This window comes from Psammomys obesus, unplaced genomic scaffold, assembly GCF_907164565.1.
Source record: "Psammomys obesus unplaced genomic scaffold, mPsaObe1.curated_primary_1811, whole genome shotgun sequence".
Taxonomy (NCBI): Eukaryota; Metazoa; Chordata; class Mammalia; order Rodentia; family Muridae; genus Psammomys; species Psammomys obesus.
This window is the reverse complement of record NW_026590405.1, coordinates 404,377-419,631: the sequence shown is the minus strand read 5'-3', so window position 1 is coordinate 419,631 and position 15,255 is coordinate 404,377. Positions and strand designations below refer to the sequence as shown.

General features: G+C 47.0%; 1 protein-coding gene across 3 annotated transcripts in view; it reads left to right on the top strand.

Annotated features, from left to right (window-relative positions):
• The window catches only part of Pcnt (pericentrin), a 96,357-nt gene that overhangs the window by 63,246 nt on the left and 17,856 nt on the right, over positions 1–15,255 (top strand). For 2 of the 3 annotated variants that reach the window (XM_055607091.1, XM_055607089.1), the window contains 7 exons: positions 794–958; positions 3,129–3,296; positions 3,894–4,086; positions 4,942–5,164; positions 5,321–5,471; positions 9,853–10,302; positions 14,815–15,059. In XM_055607091.1, coding sequence (XP_055463066.1) covers positions 794–958; positions 3,129–3,296; positions 3,894–4,086; positions 4,942–5,164; positions 5,321–5,471; positions 9,853–10,302; positions 14,815–15,059 — 1,595 coding nt within the window. The remainder of the gene's footprint in view (positions 1–793; positions 959–3,128; positions 3,297–3,893; positions 4,087–4,941; positions 5,165–5,320; positions 5,472–9,852; positions 10,303–14,814; positions 15,060–15,255) is intronic. The other variant, XM_055607090.1, reaches the window with a different exon arrangement.

The following is a 15,255-nucleotide window of genomic DNA, read 5'->3' as shown; positions in this document are numbered from 1 at the left end:
ACACACACACACACACACACACACACACACACACACACACACACACAGAGTCTCCATATACATGTGTATGAGCACACACACACAGTCTCCATACACATACGTATGAACACAAATACACAGTCTCCATATATATATGCATGAGCACACCCACACACACAAATGGAAATTGGAATGACTGATTGTCTTAGTTAGGATTTCTTTTGCTGCAATGAAACACTATGACCAAAAAGCAAATTAGGAAGGAAAGGGTTTATTCCGATTACACTTCATGATTCTGTTCATTATTGAAGGAAGTCAGGGCAGGAACTCAAACAGGTCAGAATCCTGGAGGGAGAAGCTGATGCAGAGGCCAGGAGGGGTGCTGCTCACTGGCTTCTTCCACTGGCTTGCTTTCTTATAGAACCCAGGAGCACCAGTGCAGGGATGGCCCCACCCACTATGGGCTGCGCCCTCCCCCATTGATCACTAACTGAGAAAATGCCTTACTGCTTGATCTCCTGGAGGCATTTCCTCAACTGAGGCTCCTTCCTCTTTGATGACTTTAGCTTGTGTCAAGTTGACCAACCAGTTGTACCAGCCAGTACAACTGATTTTTGTTTTATTTCTTTGTCTCTCCAAATTATGTATGGTACAAAACATTGAAGAGAAGTTCTTAGTGTTTTCTGTTTAAGCTACCTAACAATAATATTTTTTTTTAAACTTTTTAAAATATTATTTTAAGTGGACAAGTTGAGGTGGTGGTAGTCCAGCTGGCATGTCTTCCCTTTTCTGATGTGTTTTTTTCCTGCTGTAGGCTTTGCTGCAGATGGTATTTGATGAGAGCCACCAGATACTGGCCTTGTCAGAGAGCCAAGACCTCCCTAGTGCACTGAGCAAGGGTGAACCACGTGACCCCCCGGATGGCTTCCCAAGGGACAGGCAGGCCCTTTTGGAGTTGACAACTGTCAGAAGAGAGAAGGTAGGAGATTGCTGGTTCAGTGAGGAGGAGCCAGGTGTAGGAGCAGGACTACGCATAGGCACTCGCGGACCCACTCATAATGTCATGCCACCATGTCTTTGGTCAGGAAACCTGCTGTTGGCCGTTGCCCCAGGAAGCAACTGGCCTTTCCAGACCAGGGCCCAGCAGGTGCCGCAGCAGGGAGAGGAGGAAAGATGGCTGCCCGTCGTGTTAGCCATGATACGAGGCAACTCAAGAGTAGGGAGAGTGCCCTTTGGTTATGGCTCTAGAGGAATCAGAGTCGGTCATGGTGGGGAGGCATGGCAGGGAGCAGCAGTCATGGTGGCAGGAGCAGGGAGCTTAGCGCTGACATCTCAACCACAAGCATGAGGCAGAGAGAGGGAAGTGTAAGTGGGGAAGGCTTTTTACTCTCAGTGCCGGCCCCTAGTGACAGACTTTCTCCACCAAGAACAAACCACCTCCCCAAACAGAGCCTCCAACCCGGCACCAAGCGTTCAGATGCCTTAGATTATGGGGGACACTTCTCATTCAAACCACTACAGCCAGGTTTTGCTCCATCGCATTTCACTAGTTCTGATACCAATATTAAAAACAAACAAACAAACAAACAAACAAACCTTTATTGTGTATTGGTGGGGGTGTGCCCCATCACGTGTGTGGAGGTCAGAATGTGTGCAGGAGTTGGTTTTTTCCTTCTACCATGTGTCTCCTGAGTATCGAACTCAGATCATCAGACTTGACCACGCTGAGCCGTCTTGCTAGCCCCTGATAGCAATAATTTTAAAATTAATTTCTTCTATGTGTATGGGTATTTTTGTCTGCATGTATGTTTATATACCACATGGGTGCCTGGTGCCCACAGAGTTCAGAAGAGGGTGTCGGATCCAGTGGGACTGGAGTCACAGACAGTTGTGAGCTAACATGTGAGTCCTCCGGAAGAGAATCTGGTGCTCTTTACTACCAAGCCATCTCTCCAGCCAATAATACCTGTATTAAGATATTGTTGTTATTATTATTTGAGAATTTCATATATGATTTGATAAGTTCACCCCCATCCTTAACACTTTTTCAGATTTATCCTACCTTTCTTCTCTGCGTACCCAACTTGTGTGTGTGTGTGTCTGGGTGTGTCTGTGTCTTTATTCTTCAAGACTGATTTGTTATGGCCAAATATTCTTGATGTGTGGTTGTCTTAGTTAGGGTTATTATTGCTGTGAAAAGACACCATGACCACGGCAACTCTTATAAAGGAATGCATTTAATTGGGGCTGGCTTACAGGTTTAGAAGTTGAATCCATTATCATCATGGTGGGAAGCTTGGTGGCAGGCAGGCAGACATGGTGCTGGAGAGGTAGCTTCAAGTTCTACTTCTGGATTGGCAGGTAGGAATAGAGAACCACTGGACCTGACTTTGGCGTTTGAAACGTCGAAGTCCATCCCCATTGACATACTTCCTTCAGCAAGGCCACACCTACTCCAACAAGGCCACATATCCTAATCCTTTCAAATAAAACCCCTCCTTATGAGTGTACAGGGGCCATTTTCACTCAGACTACCACAGTGGTCTGCCACTGGTGAGTTATGAACCCACAGGAACTTCCCTCTTAGAGAACTGTATTTTGGTGATAGCATTTACCTCTCACACCCTGAGCCATGGTCTCATGCTTCCTCTTTAACCAGACTGGTTTCTGCTGCTCTCAACCTACTCAGCTACCATGATACCACACCGCAAACTAAACAGTTTCTACAAGAGCTGTTTATTACTGGCCTGTGTCTGAGATCAGACACCAGCCTAACTGGTGAAAGTTCAGTACTCGCTTTGCATCTGCCGCCTCCTTATACGGCAGAAAGAGAGAGAGATAGAGAGAGAGAGAGAGTACTCTTAAGGTTTCTGCTCTTACAGGTAAAAGCCCCACTGTGTGATCGCAGCTAACCTCAGTGCTGCACTGTTTCTCACTGTGGGGATTAGGGCTGAATTTGTGAATTTGTGGGACACATTCAGTTCTTGGCGTTTGCAGTGCATACTGGTGAGAGCGCACGGACTGTGTGTGTGTGTGTGTGTGTGTGTGTGGTGAGCATTTAAAGTAGGTGCCTTGCCCATTCTAGGCAAGCCTCTGCCACTGAGCCTGCACCCTAGCCCAGCACCGAGACTCTTATTTTGCATTCACAGGAACCTTTAGAAACACACCTTACACGGAGTGAGGAGCTTTTGCGGGCCATACAAGCAGTGTTTGCCAGGGAGCAGGAGAATGCAGGGCTGCAGCCTAGATCTTGTGGCTCCAACCTAGGAGATTATAACTTCCTATTCAAGAGGCTGGAGAAGGTTCTTCAAGAGCATGTAAGCAACAGCCTTGAATCTAGGCTTTGATTTACCACCTTCTGGAGAGTATAAAGGATTCTGTCCTTTTAGGAATATTTTGGTTTACGTGTTATTCTAAATTTAGAAATGTGCTGACCACTGGCTGAGGAAACCCTGTGGAGCATCACGCTTTCATTTGTAAGCGCTAATATGCTTGGTGGATTTTTTTTTCCCCCAGTCTCTCTCCCTTGGACACAACCGACAAAAGACCAGGCTCTCTGGACTCTCCTGTGTTAGCACACCAAGCATGGGCCAGAGGGCATTAGCACGGTTGGACACTAGTGATCCTGCTTGTGTCGCTGCCCACAGATGAGAAGTCTAGACTTGAAGTTGAGCTGCTGAGATGCAGCCCTACAGCATGCCCAGAACCATGAGGAAAGATGCACAGAGGCAAGGCCCTGGGCTGCTGTGCACCTGATACACCCTTACGTGGTCAACAAACTTGTCCAACAGCACAGGAGGTTCCTTTGAAAGGATTGGTCATGCAAGATGAGACGGGCCTGGCTTCTGCCCCCTAGCCTGGGTGCTTGCCATCCAGCATTTACGTCCCTTTGTCTGTTCTTGCCCACCCTCCAGGGAGACCTGCAGAAGGCCCAGGAACACCTGCGCCTGCCAGATAGGAGCAGCCTGCTCTCCGAGATTCAGGCTCTGCGTGCCCAGCTGCGCATGACACACCTACAGAACCAGGAGAAGCTGCAGCAGTTGTGTGCGGCATTGACAAGCACAGAGGCCCGTGGGAGCCAGCGGGAGCACCAGCTACGACGACAGGGTGGGTGCCACTGCTGCTGGCACTTCATGCAGTTTACCCACACTTGCCCTTGCTCACTCTGTCTAGGGGCGCCTTAGGCAAGTGGGTTGCCAGGCCCTCTGATGCAGAGGCCTAGTGGCCCTGAATGGGTACAAATGTTTGGGGCTCTTGGGATCCCTCTGTGGAATTCAGGATCTTGTATGTAGGCCTGCACATTTAATAAGTTGTTAGGGTGTTTGTAGACATAGCATCTGTGAGCAAACGCTGTGTCTCCTTTCTGGCCGCTGTATTGATGAGGCCTTAGCATGACAAGCTCCCTCACGGTCAGCTGCTCACAGTTCTGTATGGGTCAGCATCTCTGTTTCTGTCGAGTAGTCATCATATGTGTGCACATCAGTCCTGGTCTGAAGACTCAAACCTCTTTTTGATTCTGATGTTGGCAAAGCACTGGCCTTGTAAGAACCAGACAGTGTTCCCTTCTCCTATATTTTCAGAGGGCTGTGCAGAACCAGGAAGTTTCTTCCTAAGGTTCTGGGAGGATTTTTCAGTGAAGCCATGTGGACCTTAATCTCTCTCTCTGTCGAAGGTGTATGATGTGTGTGGGGTTTGCTGGTACTATAGGTCTCAGGGGCATGTCTTGACCAGGAGATTGACCCAAGTATTGACAAGGTAAAGAAAAAATGGGCTCAGGAGATGAAGGAACTTGTTCCTGAGTAGCTTGGCTCCCTTAGACAGTGGCTTCCAGTTCACAGAGACACTGTCCCTCCCTCACATCATCCTTACCATTGCCACCGAGTCAGCATCATTTATGACTCAGCTTCTGTGGCACACACTTGGGACTCCAGGTAATGCTGTCCAATGTTTTCATTTCTCCAGTTGAACTGTTGGCATACAAAGTTGAACAGGAAAAGTGCATAGCAAACGACTTACAGAAAACCCTGAGCAAAGAACAAGAGAAGGCGAGTGATGTCCGGAAGCGCCTGCTGGTGGAACAGAGCGCCGTGCAGGATTTGAAGTCAGAGCTGCATGCCTGCAAGCAGGAGAACACAAAGCTGTTGGAGTCGCTGGACAAGGTGCAGCAGGAGGTCCTGCGGCTCAGGTATGGCTGTGTGATGCGGCCATTGGTAGAGGTCAAGCAGTGGAACTTCACGTGCTTTGCTGGCAGGTGCCGTGGGAGCTCTGGGATTTCGGTGTGAGAATGCTGAGAGGGTGTTCCTTACACGGGGCTCATTGCTTCCTGTTGTTTCCCTCCCAGAGCCATGCTGGATGGGAAGGAGAATGAATTGAAGGTTGTACTCGAGGAACTGGAGTGTGAGCGTGAAAAGGAGCGAGCCCTTCAGGCCCAGCAGGAAGAGCAGCAGCTGCGGCACCTGCAGAGGGAGGGCCAGAGTTCAAGGGCCCTGGAGGTGACCACCTTCTTATTCTTCTTTATGACAGGCAGCCCAGTTGAACAGAACTTAAGATACAATAAGACAATATTTTGTGTTTACCGTATTCTTGAGATTTTAACATAATTACATCACTTCTCCCTTTTCTTCCCTTGCCTTCCCCCCCCCCCCCTCCTCCCCTCCTCCTCAATTTGCTCTCTTTGAGATTTGTGGCCTGAATTCCACCTACTCAGTCTGTATGATGTTACTTGAATGTATGTTATTGGGACTGACCATTTGGTATTGAATATCCAGTTAATATGCTCTTCCATGGGGAAGACTAATTTACCCATTCTCCACATTCCTTAGTTGCCTTTGGTTCTTTGTGTAGAGTTGAGGCCTTGTGGTCTTTGCCCAGCCACTTTGGTATGTCTGGTGCTGTCCTTGCTGAACTCACGTGTAGGCTTTATAGGTGTGGCTCCTGAGGTTGCTCAGAGACACACACAATCTCACAGTAAATTCCCTGGTCCCTGGCTCTTACGGTCTCTCTGTACCCTCCTACCCGATGTTTCCTGAGCCTTAGGTGGGAGTTGTTTTATAGATACATCCACTGGGACCAGATTCTACAACCCTGAATTCTGATTGATTTTTCTATAATGGTCTCCATCTGTTGCCAGTAGAAGTTCCCTTGAGGGGTGAAGGCTACACTTATCTGTGGGCGTAAGGACATATATGTAGAGTATAGTTGGTCATTGTACTGGTTTGGTAAAGTGGTTAGTGTAGATTCTCCTCTAAGACCCATGACTTCACTAGCCCTGGGAATTGGATAACTTTCCAGTTTTTGCATGGGCCTTAAGGCCAATTAGAAGAAAGCTCTTGGCACTCCTGCACCCTTCACGTTACTGTGCCAAGTTGGTTGTCCTTGTGGTTCATAGTTGTCGTAGCTGGCTAGGACATTGCTTCCCTCCTTTGGAAACTTGCACGGTGCCTTCTGGTTTGATGAAAGCTAATCCTCGAAGAGAAGGCAATCAGGTCAGTTCCAGCTCAGTGGCCTCTGGGCCATGTGTCTGAAGTACATGGTGTTCCAGCAATAGGGAGTTACCTCTGTCCCTTGGGGCAACAAACCAAGGGCAATAGCACAATAAAACCTATATTGTCTTGGGAGTCTCTTGAACAACTCTGACTGTCCTAGTTAGGGTTACTGTTGCTGTGATGAAACACCATGACCAAAAGCAACTTTGGGAGGGAGGGTTTATTTGGCTTTCACTTTCATATCACTGTTCAGTACCAAGGGAAGCTATGGCAGAAACTCAAACCAGGCAGGAACCTGGAGGTACTAGCTGATGCCATGGAGGGGTGCTGCTGTTAGCTTGCTTCTCATGGCTTGTTCAGCCTGCTTTCTTATAGCACCCAGGACCACTAGCTCTGAGTGGCACCACCCACAATGGTTTGGGCCCTTCCTCACCAATCACTGATTAAGGAAATGCCCTACAGCCCTGATCTTAAGGAGGCATTTTCTCAATGGAGGCTCCTTCCTTTCTCAGATGACCTTAGCTTATGTCAAGTTGACACAAAACCAGGCAGCACACTGACCAACAACTCAAAAGAGGACATCTCATGCCTGGTGTTGGAGTTTTTGTGAGGTGTCTATCAGAGGGAGTATTGTCAACCAAATGAGAACATTTCATTTAAACTAAAAAGTATGTTTATATACACTCTCCTTCCTTCCTTCCTTCCTTCCTTCCTTCCTTCCTTCCTTCCTTCCTCTCTCTCTTTCTGTAGTTAATAGCTTGATTCCTTATGACTTTTCCAGATATCTTTACTGTTATTTTACCTTCCTTCTGTACTATTCTCCCTCCCCATCCCCTAATTAAAGCTCCCTTCCTGCCAGGTAGTAGTGGCACACAACTTTAATCCCGGGCAGGGGCAGAGGCAGAGGCAGGTGTATTTTGTGAGTTCAAGGCCAGCCTGGTCTACAGAGTGAGTTCCAGAACAACCAGGGATACACAAAGAGAAACCCTGTCTCGAAAAGGGGGGGGGGGGGCAACAACCAAAAAGCCCCTCTCTTTTCTCCTATCAGGTCACTTGTGCCTTGCTGTTCCCCTCTCTGTTCTTCCCCCACCCCTACCCCAGCATGGCCCCCTTTTACTTTGCTGGTTTCTGAAGTTACTCCCCGGTTTGTGCTCACCTCTGACTATTTGGAGCTTCAGGTGATGCTTGTGTTCTGGTTCCCTCCCTGATATGTGTGATCTCTTGTGGGTCCATCCAGTTACTCAAAGTCCATGATTTCATTTTTCTTTACAGCTGAATGGTATTCCACAGTGTACATTTACCACATTTCTGTTAGCCATCAGTCAGTTGAAGGACATTCACGTGTGTTCATTTCCTAGCTCTTATTAATAGAGCAGCAGGAAAGTTGGCTGAACAAGTATCTGTGGAGTAGGATTTTGAGTCATTTGGGCATATGCCACAGAGTGGTATAGCTGGGTCATACGCTAGGTTTATTTTTAGCATTTTTAGACTTTCCCACACTGATTGCCATAGTGGCTGGACCAGTTTTCAGTTTTCAAGTTCTTTATTTCGTTTTGAGTCCTACTCATTGTTTCTATCTCCTTATTGAGTTCTGTTCCAGTCCTGGATTGTTCTTATGACGTCCATCATGGCATCACTCCGGTGTTTCTTCTCAAGTTCTTTTTCCTGAATTTCATTGAGTTGTGTCTTCTTTAAACTTTTTAAGTTCTTTGATGAAGTTAATGGTTGTCTTTTAAGTCCTGTGTTTTGCAGCTCCTCTAGGTAATTCTTACTGTTAGACATTTCTATGGGACTGGTAGAGTTTGGAGAGAGGAAACCGGCTTTCGTTTTCACACAGTTGTTATTCCTGGGCATGTGGACTTGTTTGGTTAGTTCTAAGTCAGACAAGGATAAAGCAGGTTGGGGTAGAAGAGAGATATACGGGCAGCTTGGGCCTAGAGGTTGGAAATGGCTTGGGTGACATGAAGTCAGGTAGACAGAGGGCACTGGGCTAGTGTTCAGTTGTGCCTTCTGGTCTAGTCCTGGAATGTGGAGTATGTCTGGCTGGGCAGAAAGGTTGGATGTGGTTGGAGGGACCTGTGGGTTTGGGGATAGGGTCCCATCAGAAGTCCAGAGATTGGTGTCTGTGCAGGGTGGTCGGACTAGTTCAGGACACTGGATGTGGGGGACCTGGGCCATACCTGTCAGGCTGGACAGAGACTGTATGTGGAGGGGCTGAGAGACTGGGCTACACCCTCAAGAAGATGTACGACAGCTGCCTGGGTGGAGAGGATGTGGCATAGAAGGGACACGTGGATGGTGGCAGATAAGAAGGCTGCTGGCATAATCTTAGAGATAGCTTGCAGCACAGGCAGGGGTGGCCAGACTACACCAGGGCGCTGTGAGTAGGAGCAAGGCTATATTTTAAGTAAAATAGTACCTGCAATGGCAGTGCTGGGTGTCTGCGATTTGTGGCAATGGTACTCGGCCTTGCTCTTTGCTCCCAGCTATGGTCCTTGAGCCTATTCATCTTTTTACTTCGGTTTTAAAGTTTTTATTTGAGAGTTTCATACATTATGTTTTGATTAGATCTCCCCCTCCTTACCCAATATCATGTTCTTTGTCTTAAAACAAAACAAAAATACAAAACACCCACAGAATCCAATTTGTTGTAGTCAACTACTCCTGAGTTGCCCTGGAGTGTGGCTAATATACTCAGTGTCACACACAACCTCCCTGTGGCTCTCTGGGTGATGCACAGCATCTAAGGTCTTTCTTGCTTGCTTTCTTCCTTTCTTGCTTCTAGATTTTTACTTATTAATTATGTAATAATAATTAATAAGTAAGGTCTTTCTTGCTTGCTTGCTTTCTTGCTTCTAGATTTTTACTTATTAATTATGTATGCAGTGTTCTGCCTGTATGCACACCTGTGCACCAGCAGAGGGCACCAGATCTCACCATAGATTGTTTGTGAGCCACCATGTGGTTGCTGGGAATTGAACTCAGGACCTCTGGAAGAGCAGCCAGTGCTCTTAACCTCTGAGCCAACTCTCCAGCCCCATCTGAGGCCTTTATAAAACAGAGAAGTGGTAAGCATGTGGTGTCTATGTGCCACGTGTTCAGCAAGCGTCCTGTGGCTCACAGTCCTCCGCTACACTGTATGACAAACAACACAGAGCTTTTCAGCATCCTGGTGTTTTGGGATTTCTAAGAAAGGGAGAAAGGTTTGCGCGTGCACTTTTTCAATATTGTTTCCAGACCATACTTTATCCATGTAGTCTGGTGCGCAGTTTTACCCAAACAATCTTTCAAGTGTGGTGTTTTCTGAATTAAAGAAAAAATAAGACCATCTAGATTCTTGTCCTCTTGGTATTAAGTGTTACTGTCTTGTTTTTTTCCACCCGTGTAGGAGTTGAAAACATCTTTGGAGAAGCAGCGTGCTCAAAATAATCAGCTGTGTGTTGCTCTAAAACATGAGCGCGCGGCCAAGGACAACTTGCAGAAGGAACTGCAGATCGAGGCCTCCCGCTGCGAAGCCTTGCTGGCACAGGAGAAGGGGCAACTCTCCGAGCTACAGAAGAGCCTAGAGGCCGAGAAGAGCCGCTCACTAGAGCTCTCCGAGGCCTTACAGCACGAGCGGCTCCTGACGGAGCAGCTGAGCCGCCACGCACAGGAGGCCTGTGCCCGCCAAGATGCCCAAGCGCAGCATGCCTTACTGCGGAAGCTGAAAGCAGAGAAGGCCCGCACGTTGGAGCTGGAAGCCATGCTTGAGAAGGTACAGAAGCAGGCTGCACACACGCGGCAGCAGCTGGAATCCCAGGCCCAGGAGCGCTGTGTAGAGCTCAGGAAGGAGAAGGAGGTAAGTGGCAACCTGAGATCAACCGTGGATGCGATGCAGACCCACACACAGGAGCTGGGATGCTGTCTGCAGAGAGAGAGGGAGAAGTCAGCTTGCTTACAGGCAGAATTAGAACAGTTATCCACAAGAGTGAAAGAGCAAGAAGGACACAAGGATGCAAACAGGCTGGAGAAGAGGTCAAGTCGAGCAGATGTGGACAAGAAGAAGTGGCAGAGAGACAAGGAGAAGCTGGTGAGAGCAATCCTCCAGCAGACTGTAGTCTGTACCGGTCCTGAGGGACTGGCGGTCATGACAGCTCACACCCACATGGTCCCGGCCTCCCTCCCGATCCTCTCCATGCTCACACCACACTGTGGCTCACTCCAGCTTTCTAACAGACTCTCAAGTTAAAAGTGTGATTGCTCTATTGTTCCAAGTACTGCTTGGCTGTTCGGGCTTTGTGAATTTCAAAATGGTCTTTTTCATTCTTTTTAAATTTTAATTTGTTTTAAACTTCCATCTAATGTTTAGCTTGACATACAAAGTAATGAATGCCATTATGGCATTTTTCATATACATGTGTCATATTTTGTTCTCATTTGTTCTCCTCTACAGCTCTCCCAATACCATTTGTCCCTCTCTGATTGGTTCCTTTCCTCTACAAAATTACCACCCTCCCCCCAAACACACAGTCTGCCTTCAAGTCACACATATCCCATTACACTTTTAGTTTTTTAGACTAGACACTTACATATAAATACATACATTTATATATATATTTATATATACATAGACATTTATAAAATTTATTTTTTTCTCATTATTGCTTATTCCATTTAATATAATGAAGTCCAGTTTCATCCATTTCAGTTTCCTCTGAATGCTGTGGTTTCATTTTTCTTCCCTGCCGCACGATTCTGTTGTGTATGTGGAGCACGTTTCCTTTATCCGCTCTACTGTTGACGTATGTCTAGGCGGGCTCCATTTCCTGTGCGTGGAGTGAAGTAATAATCATGCCTACGCAGGTATCTCTGTCAGGGATTGACTTGAAATGCTTGAGGCATACTCAGGAGGTCCAGCTGGGGTATAGCATAGCTTAGGTTTAGCTCTCTGAGCAGCCTCTCTACCCCACTCTCTGGACTGGATAAGGGTTCACTCTTCTCCAGCATCCTGGCCTGCATTCCTTGTCATATTTTCTTACTGGCAGTCATTCTGATGGTGTTGGGCTAGAATCTCAGAGCAGTTTTCAATAGCATTTCCTAATGGTTCAGGACAAATGTTAGCCATTTAGATTTCTTCTCTCACAACTGTCTGTCCATCCGGTTAGACCATTTATTGAGTAGGTGATTTGGCTGCTTAATTTTTGTGGTTCCTTATTAATTCTAGATATTAATCCTGTCTTATGTGTGGTTAGCAAGTTTTCTCCCTTCATCCTGTAAACGTTTTCTTCACTCAGTGCTCTTAACTGCTGAGCCCTGATGTCTCTTGGTTGTTATTCAGGGAGACATGTATGGAGGTGTGTTGTTGGGAAGCTTGTGCGTGTGTGTTTTGATGTGGGCCGTGTGTGTGGAGGTGTGTTGGTTGTTCTCCCTATTCAAGGCTTCTTGCTTTCAAACTCAGGTCGTCAGACTAGTGTGGCGAGTGCATTGTCAACTGAGCCGTTTCCCCAGCTCCAGTCTTTTATTCCTTGTTCTGTTGATTACCCTGGCTGAAACTGGCAGCCCAGCATGGGGAGACTGGGAGCCCCAGTATCTTTGCCCTTCTCACCTCTGTCTTGGGGGAGGATCCAGCTCCCCGCTGTTATGTGTAATGTTAGTTATGACAGTTTTAGAAAGTCTCAATCACTCCCGTGCAACTCCATGTTTATTTTTGTAGCTGCTCTGCTCAGAGGCAATTCTCTGTGATCCTTGGTTATTCCGCCTTTTAAAATCTGTTTTAAATTACAAAACAGTATTAGATCTAGGGAGGGGCTAGAGCATAGCTCAGTGGGGAGTGTTTTGCCTTGTAAGTATTTCTAGCATAGCCGAAAAAACAAACCAACAACAAAGGGCATCACCCAGCATTTGTTAAGTGTCGTGTGTTTTCAGTGTTTCTTCCTGTCTGCAGGTTTTGTCTTTACTTTGTGACAGAATGTTACTGTGATGGGTTTGTACCAGATGACCCAGCCTTTTATTTCTGGGATGAGCTCCACCTAGTCAGTCAGCAGTTCTATTTATCTGCTGTATTCAGTCTGTGATTAGCTTGTTGAGAATCTTTGCATCTGTATTCAGAAAGGGATATCTTTGGTTTTAGATCAGAGTAACAATCCTCTTATGGGCTGGCCTGGGCTGGGAAACATTCTCGCTTTTATTTATTTTTTTTATTTATTTGCTTCCCCTGAAGTAGGGTCTTTTCTGTGTGGCCCTAGACCTTACTATTTAGACCAGGCCAGCCTTAAACGGACAGAGAAAGATCTGCCTACCTCTGGCTCCCAAATGTCTCTAATTCTGAAGCAGGGAACAGGCTGAGGTTAGTAGATCACAAGTTCAAAACCAGCCTAAGTGATAGAGCAAGACCCTTTGTTTTTGGAGGGGTCTTTTTGAAACAAGGTCTCACTATCTAGCCATGCCCTGGAACGTCCTGTGAAGCCTAGGCTGATACTGAACTCCCAAAGATCGTAGCAAAACCCTTTTGTTTTATCTTGTTTGTTTTGGCACAGATGAGTAGAACCAGCAGCTCAGTGTTAGAGGAGCATCTGTTTCTAAATGCTGAGAAGAATAAGTCACACTAACATTAGCTCTGTGAATGCCTGTCAGGGTACTGTGAGAGGCTCCCTCGCCTCCAGCTCCCCAATCAGAATGGGGGAGGGGGCGTTTGTGATTTAGAGTTTATGCAAAGACAGATCTGGCAGAGCAGGTTGGGAAGCTGTCACCACTGCTGTGGGGCTCCATGTCTGTTCAGAAGTCTTTTGCCTTTCCCCATGCCCAGCCCACGGAGTCCCCGATCCTTCTCTCTCTATGAATTAGTCCCTCTGAGACACTTAGCGTGAGTGGAAGCTCACAGTGTGCACTCTCCTGAGACTGCCTTCTATGCCCTGATGGCTTTTAAGGTTTACGCTGAACATATACTACATTCCAGTTTGCTTTCTCAGTGTGTGTATGTGCATGCGCACACGTGGTGCCCGTGCATTCATGCCGTGGGCAGCACATGGAAGTCCAAGAATAAGCATTTTGGATTTGGTTCTTTCCTTCCGCCTTTACCCTGGTTCTGAGGAGTGGGCATCTTTACCCTCTGAGCCGTTTCACCAGGTCCACTTCTGCGGCTTAACTCCCCTCCCCAGGTACATACGTTCATATTCATACTCATAATTCTGTATGAAATTTTCTTAATAGAGTCCAATTTTAACAACGGCCACAAACCCCCAAAATCTTTGTCATTATAAATAATAGAAAACATGAATGGCCCTAGAGGTAGGTGTAGGCCAGAGGTGTTGGAAGGCGGCCCACTGTGACGTGGAGTGCCCTGAAGGAGGCAGCATGTAGCCACAAGTAGCCAGGATTTCACTCTGCCTTTGCCTTTCCCTGCCCCTCCCCTTCAGTGGGTGTGCCAAGCAAGTGTGGTTTCTAAATTGTCTTTGCATTATAGAACCCATCCCCCCAAAGCCATTTTCATTTTCCAGCGAGCCTTTTTATTTAATTTTGATTTTTTTTTTTTCCTGCAAAAAAGGAAAGATGTCTCAATTGCTCGAAAGCGATTGAAACAAAGAGGATGTTTCTTGATGTAGCAACAGTGTTACACAGTGTTTCATGGCACATCCTGATGGCTTGTCTCCTGCTGAGGTGTCTACTTTGCAGTGTGGTTGGACCATAGATCTGTTTTCCAGCCTTACTGCCAGGGGCATTACAGGCCAGAATTCTCTCTCTCTCCCTTTTTATTTTCTTTCTTTCTTTTTTTTTTTTTTTTTTTAATTTTTTTGAGACAGGGCTTCTCTGTTGTAGCCTTGGCCGTCCTGGAAGTATCTCTGCAGACCAGGTTGGCCTCGAACTCACAGAGATCTGACCAAGAGCCTTTGCCTCCCACAGCTGGGCCAAATTACTCTTTTCAAAACAGTGTATACTTTATTTACCTGGAAGATTAAGAATGATCCCTGTGGGAGTTTGCCTGACTGTGTTGAAGGTGCGGGGTGGATTTGTGGTCAGGACCTGTGTCTCTAACCACAACGGAGACACCTTCTTCAAGGCAGTGTGTTGGTCTTTGGGGGTTTTCGCTGTGTGGTGCGGCATTACATTGTCAGTCTTTGACCAAATAATTGCTTAGGACTTGTTTTGAGATGAGAGCTTCCTGTGTTGCTCTGGTTGGCCTTTACTTGGACTTACCGTGGACATCCAGGCTAGCCATCAACTCACGATCCCCCTGCTTCTATCTCCCAAGTGCTGGTAATAGGCATGCCCCGCCATGCCCAACATCAAGTTTTTGTTTGTTTGATTTTTTTGTTTGTTTGTTTGTTTTGGTAAACCATAATGGTCTTTTCCATTGCTCTTGCCATTGTGACAGCGAGAACTAGAAATACAGCGCCAGCGTGATGAGCATAAGATCGAGCAGCTTCAGCAGATGGTGAGAGAGCTGAGGTGGAAAGAGGGCGTGCCCGGAGGAAACGGCCCTGGCCAGGGCTCCCCCCGCGTGGGTTCTCAGGAGCTGGACCATTTCCAGGAACAACAGCAGGAGCTGGAGAAGATACGGCAGCAGCTGCTGTGTGCAGCTGGGCTCCTCACAAGCTTCACCAACCACACAGTGGACAGGTAACCACTCCCACCCACTGCAGCGGATGGCGCGTCCCTGTAATTCCATATCAGGGAGGCAGGGGGCCACTGCGAGTTCAAGGCTGCCCTAGTCTACATAGTGAGTTCCAAGCCAGCAAGTTCTATATAGCAAGACTACTTAAGAGGGAAAAAACAGTAAGTGTTGGGCATCTTTGATTTCAGCTCGGTGTCTTAA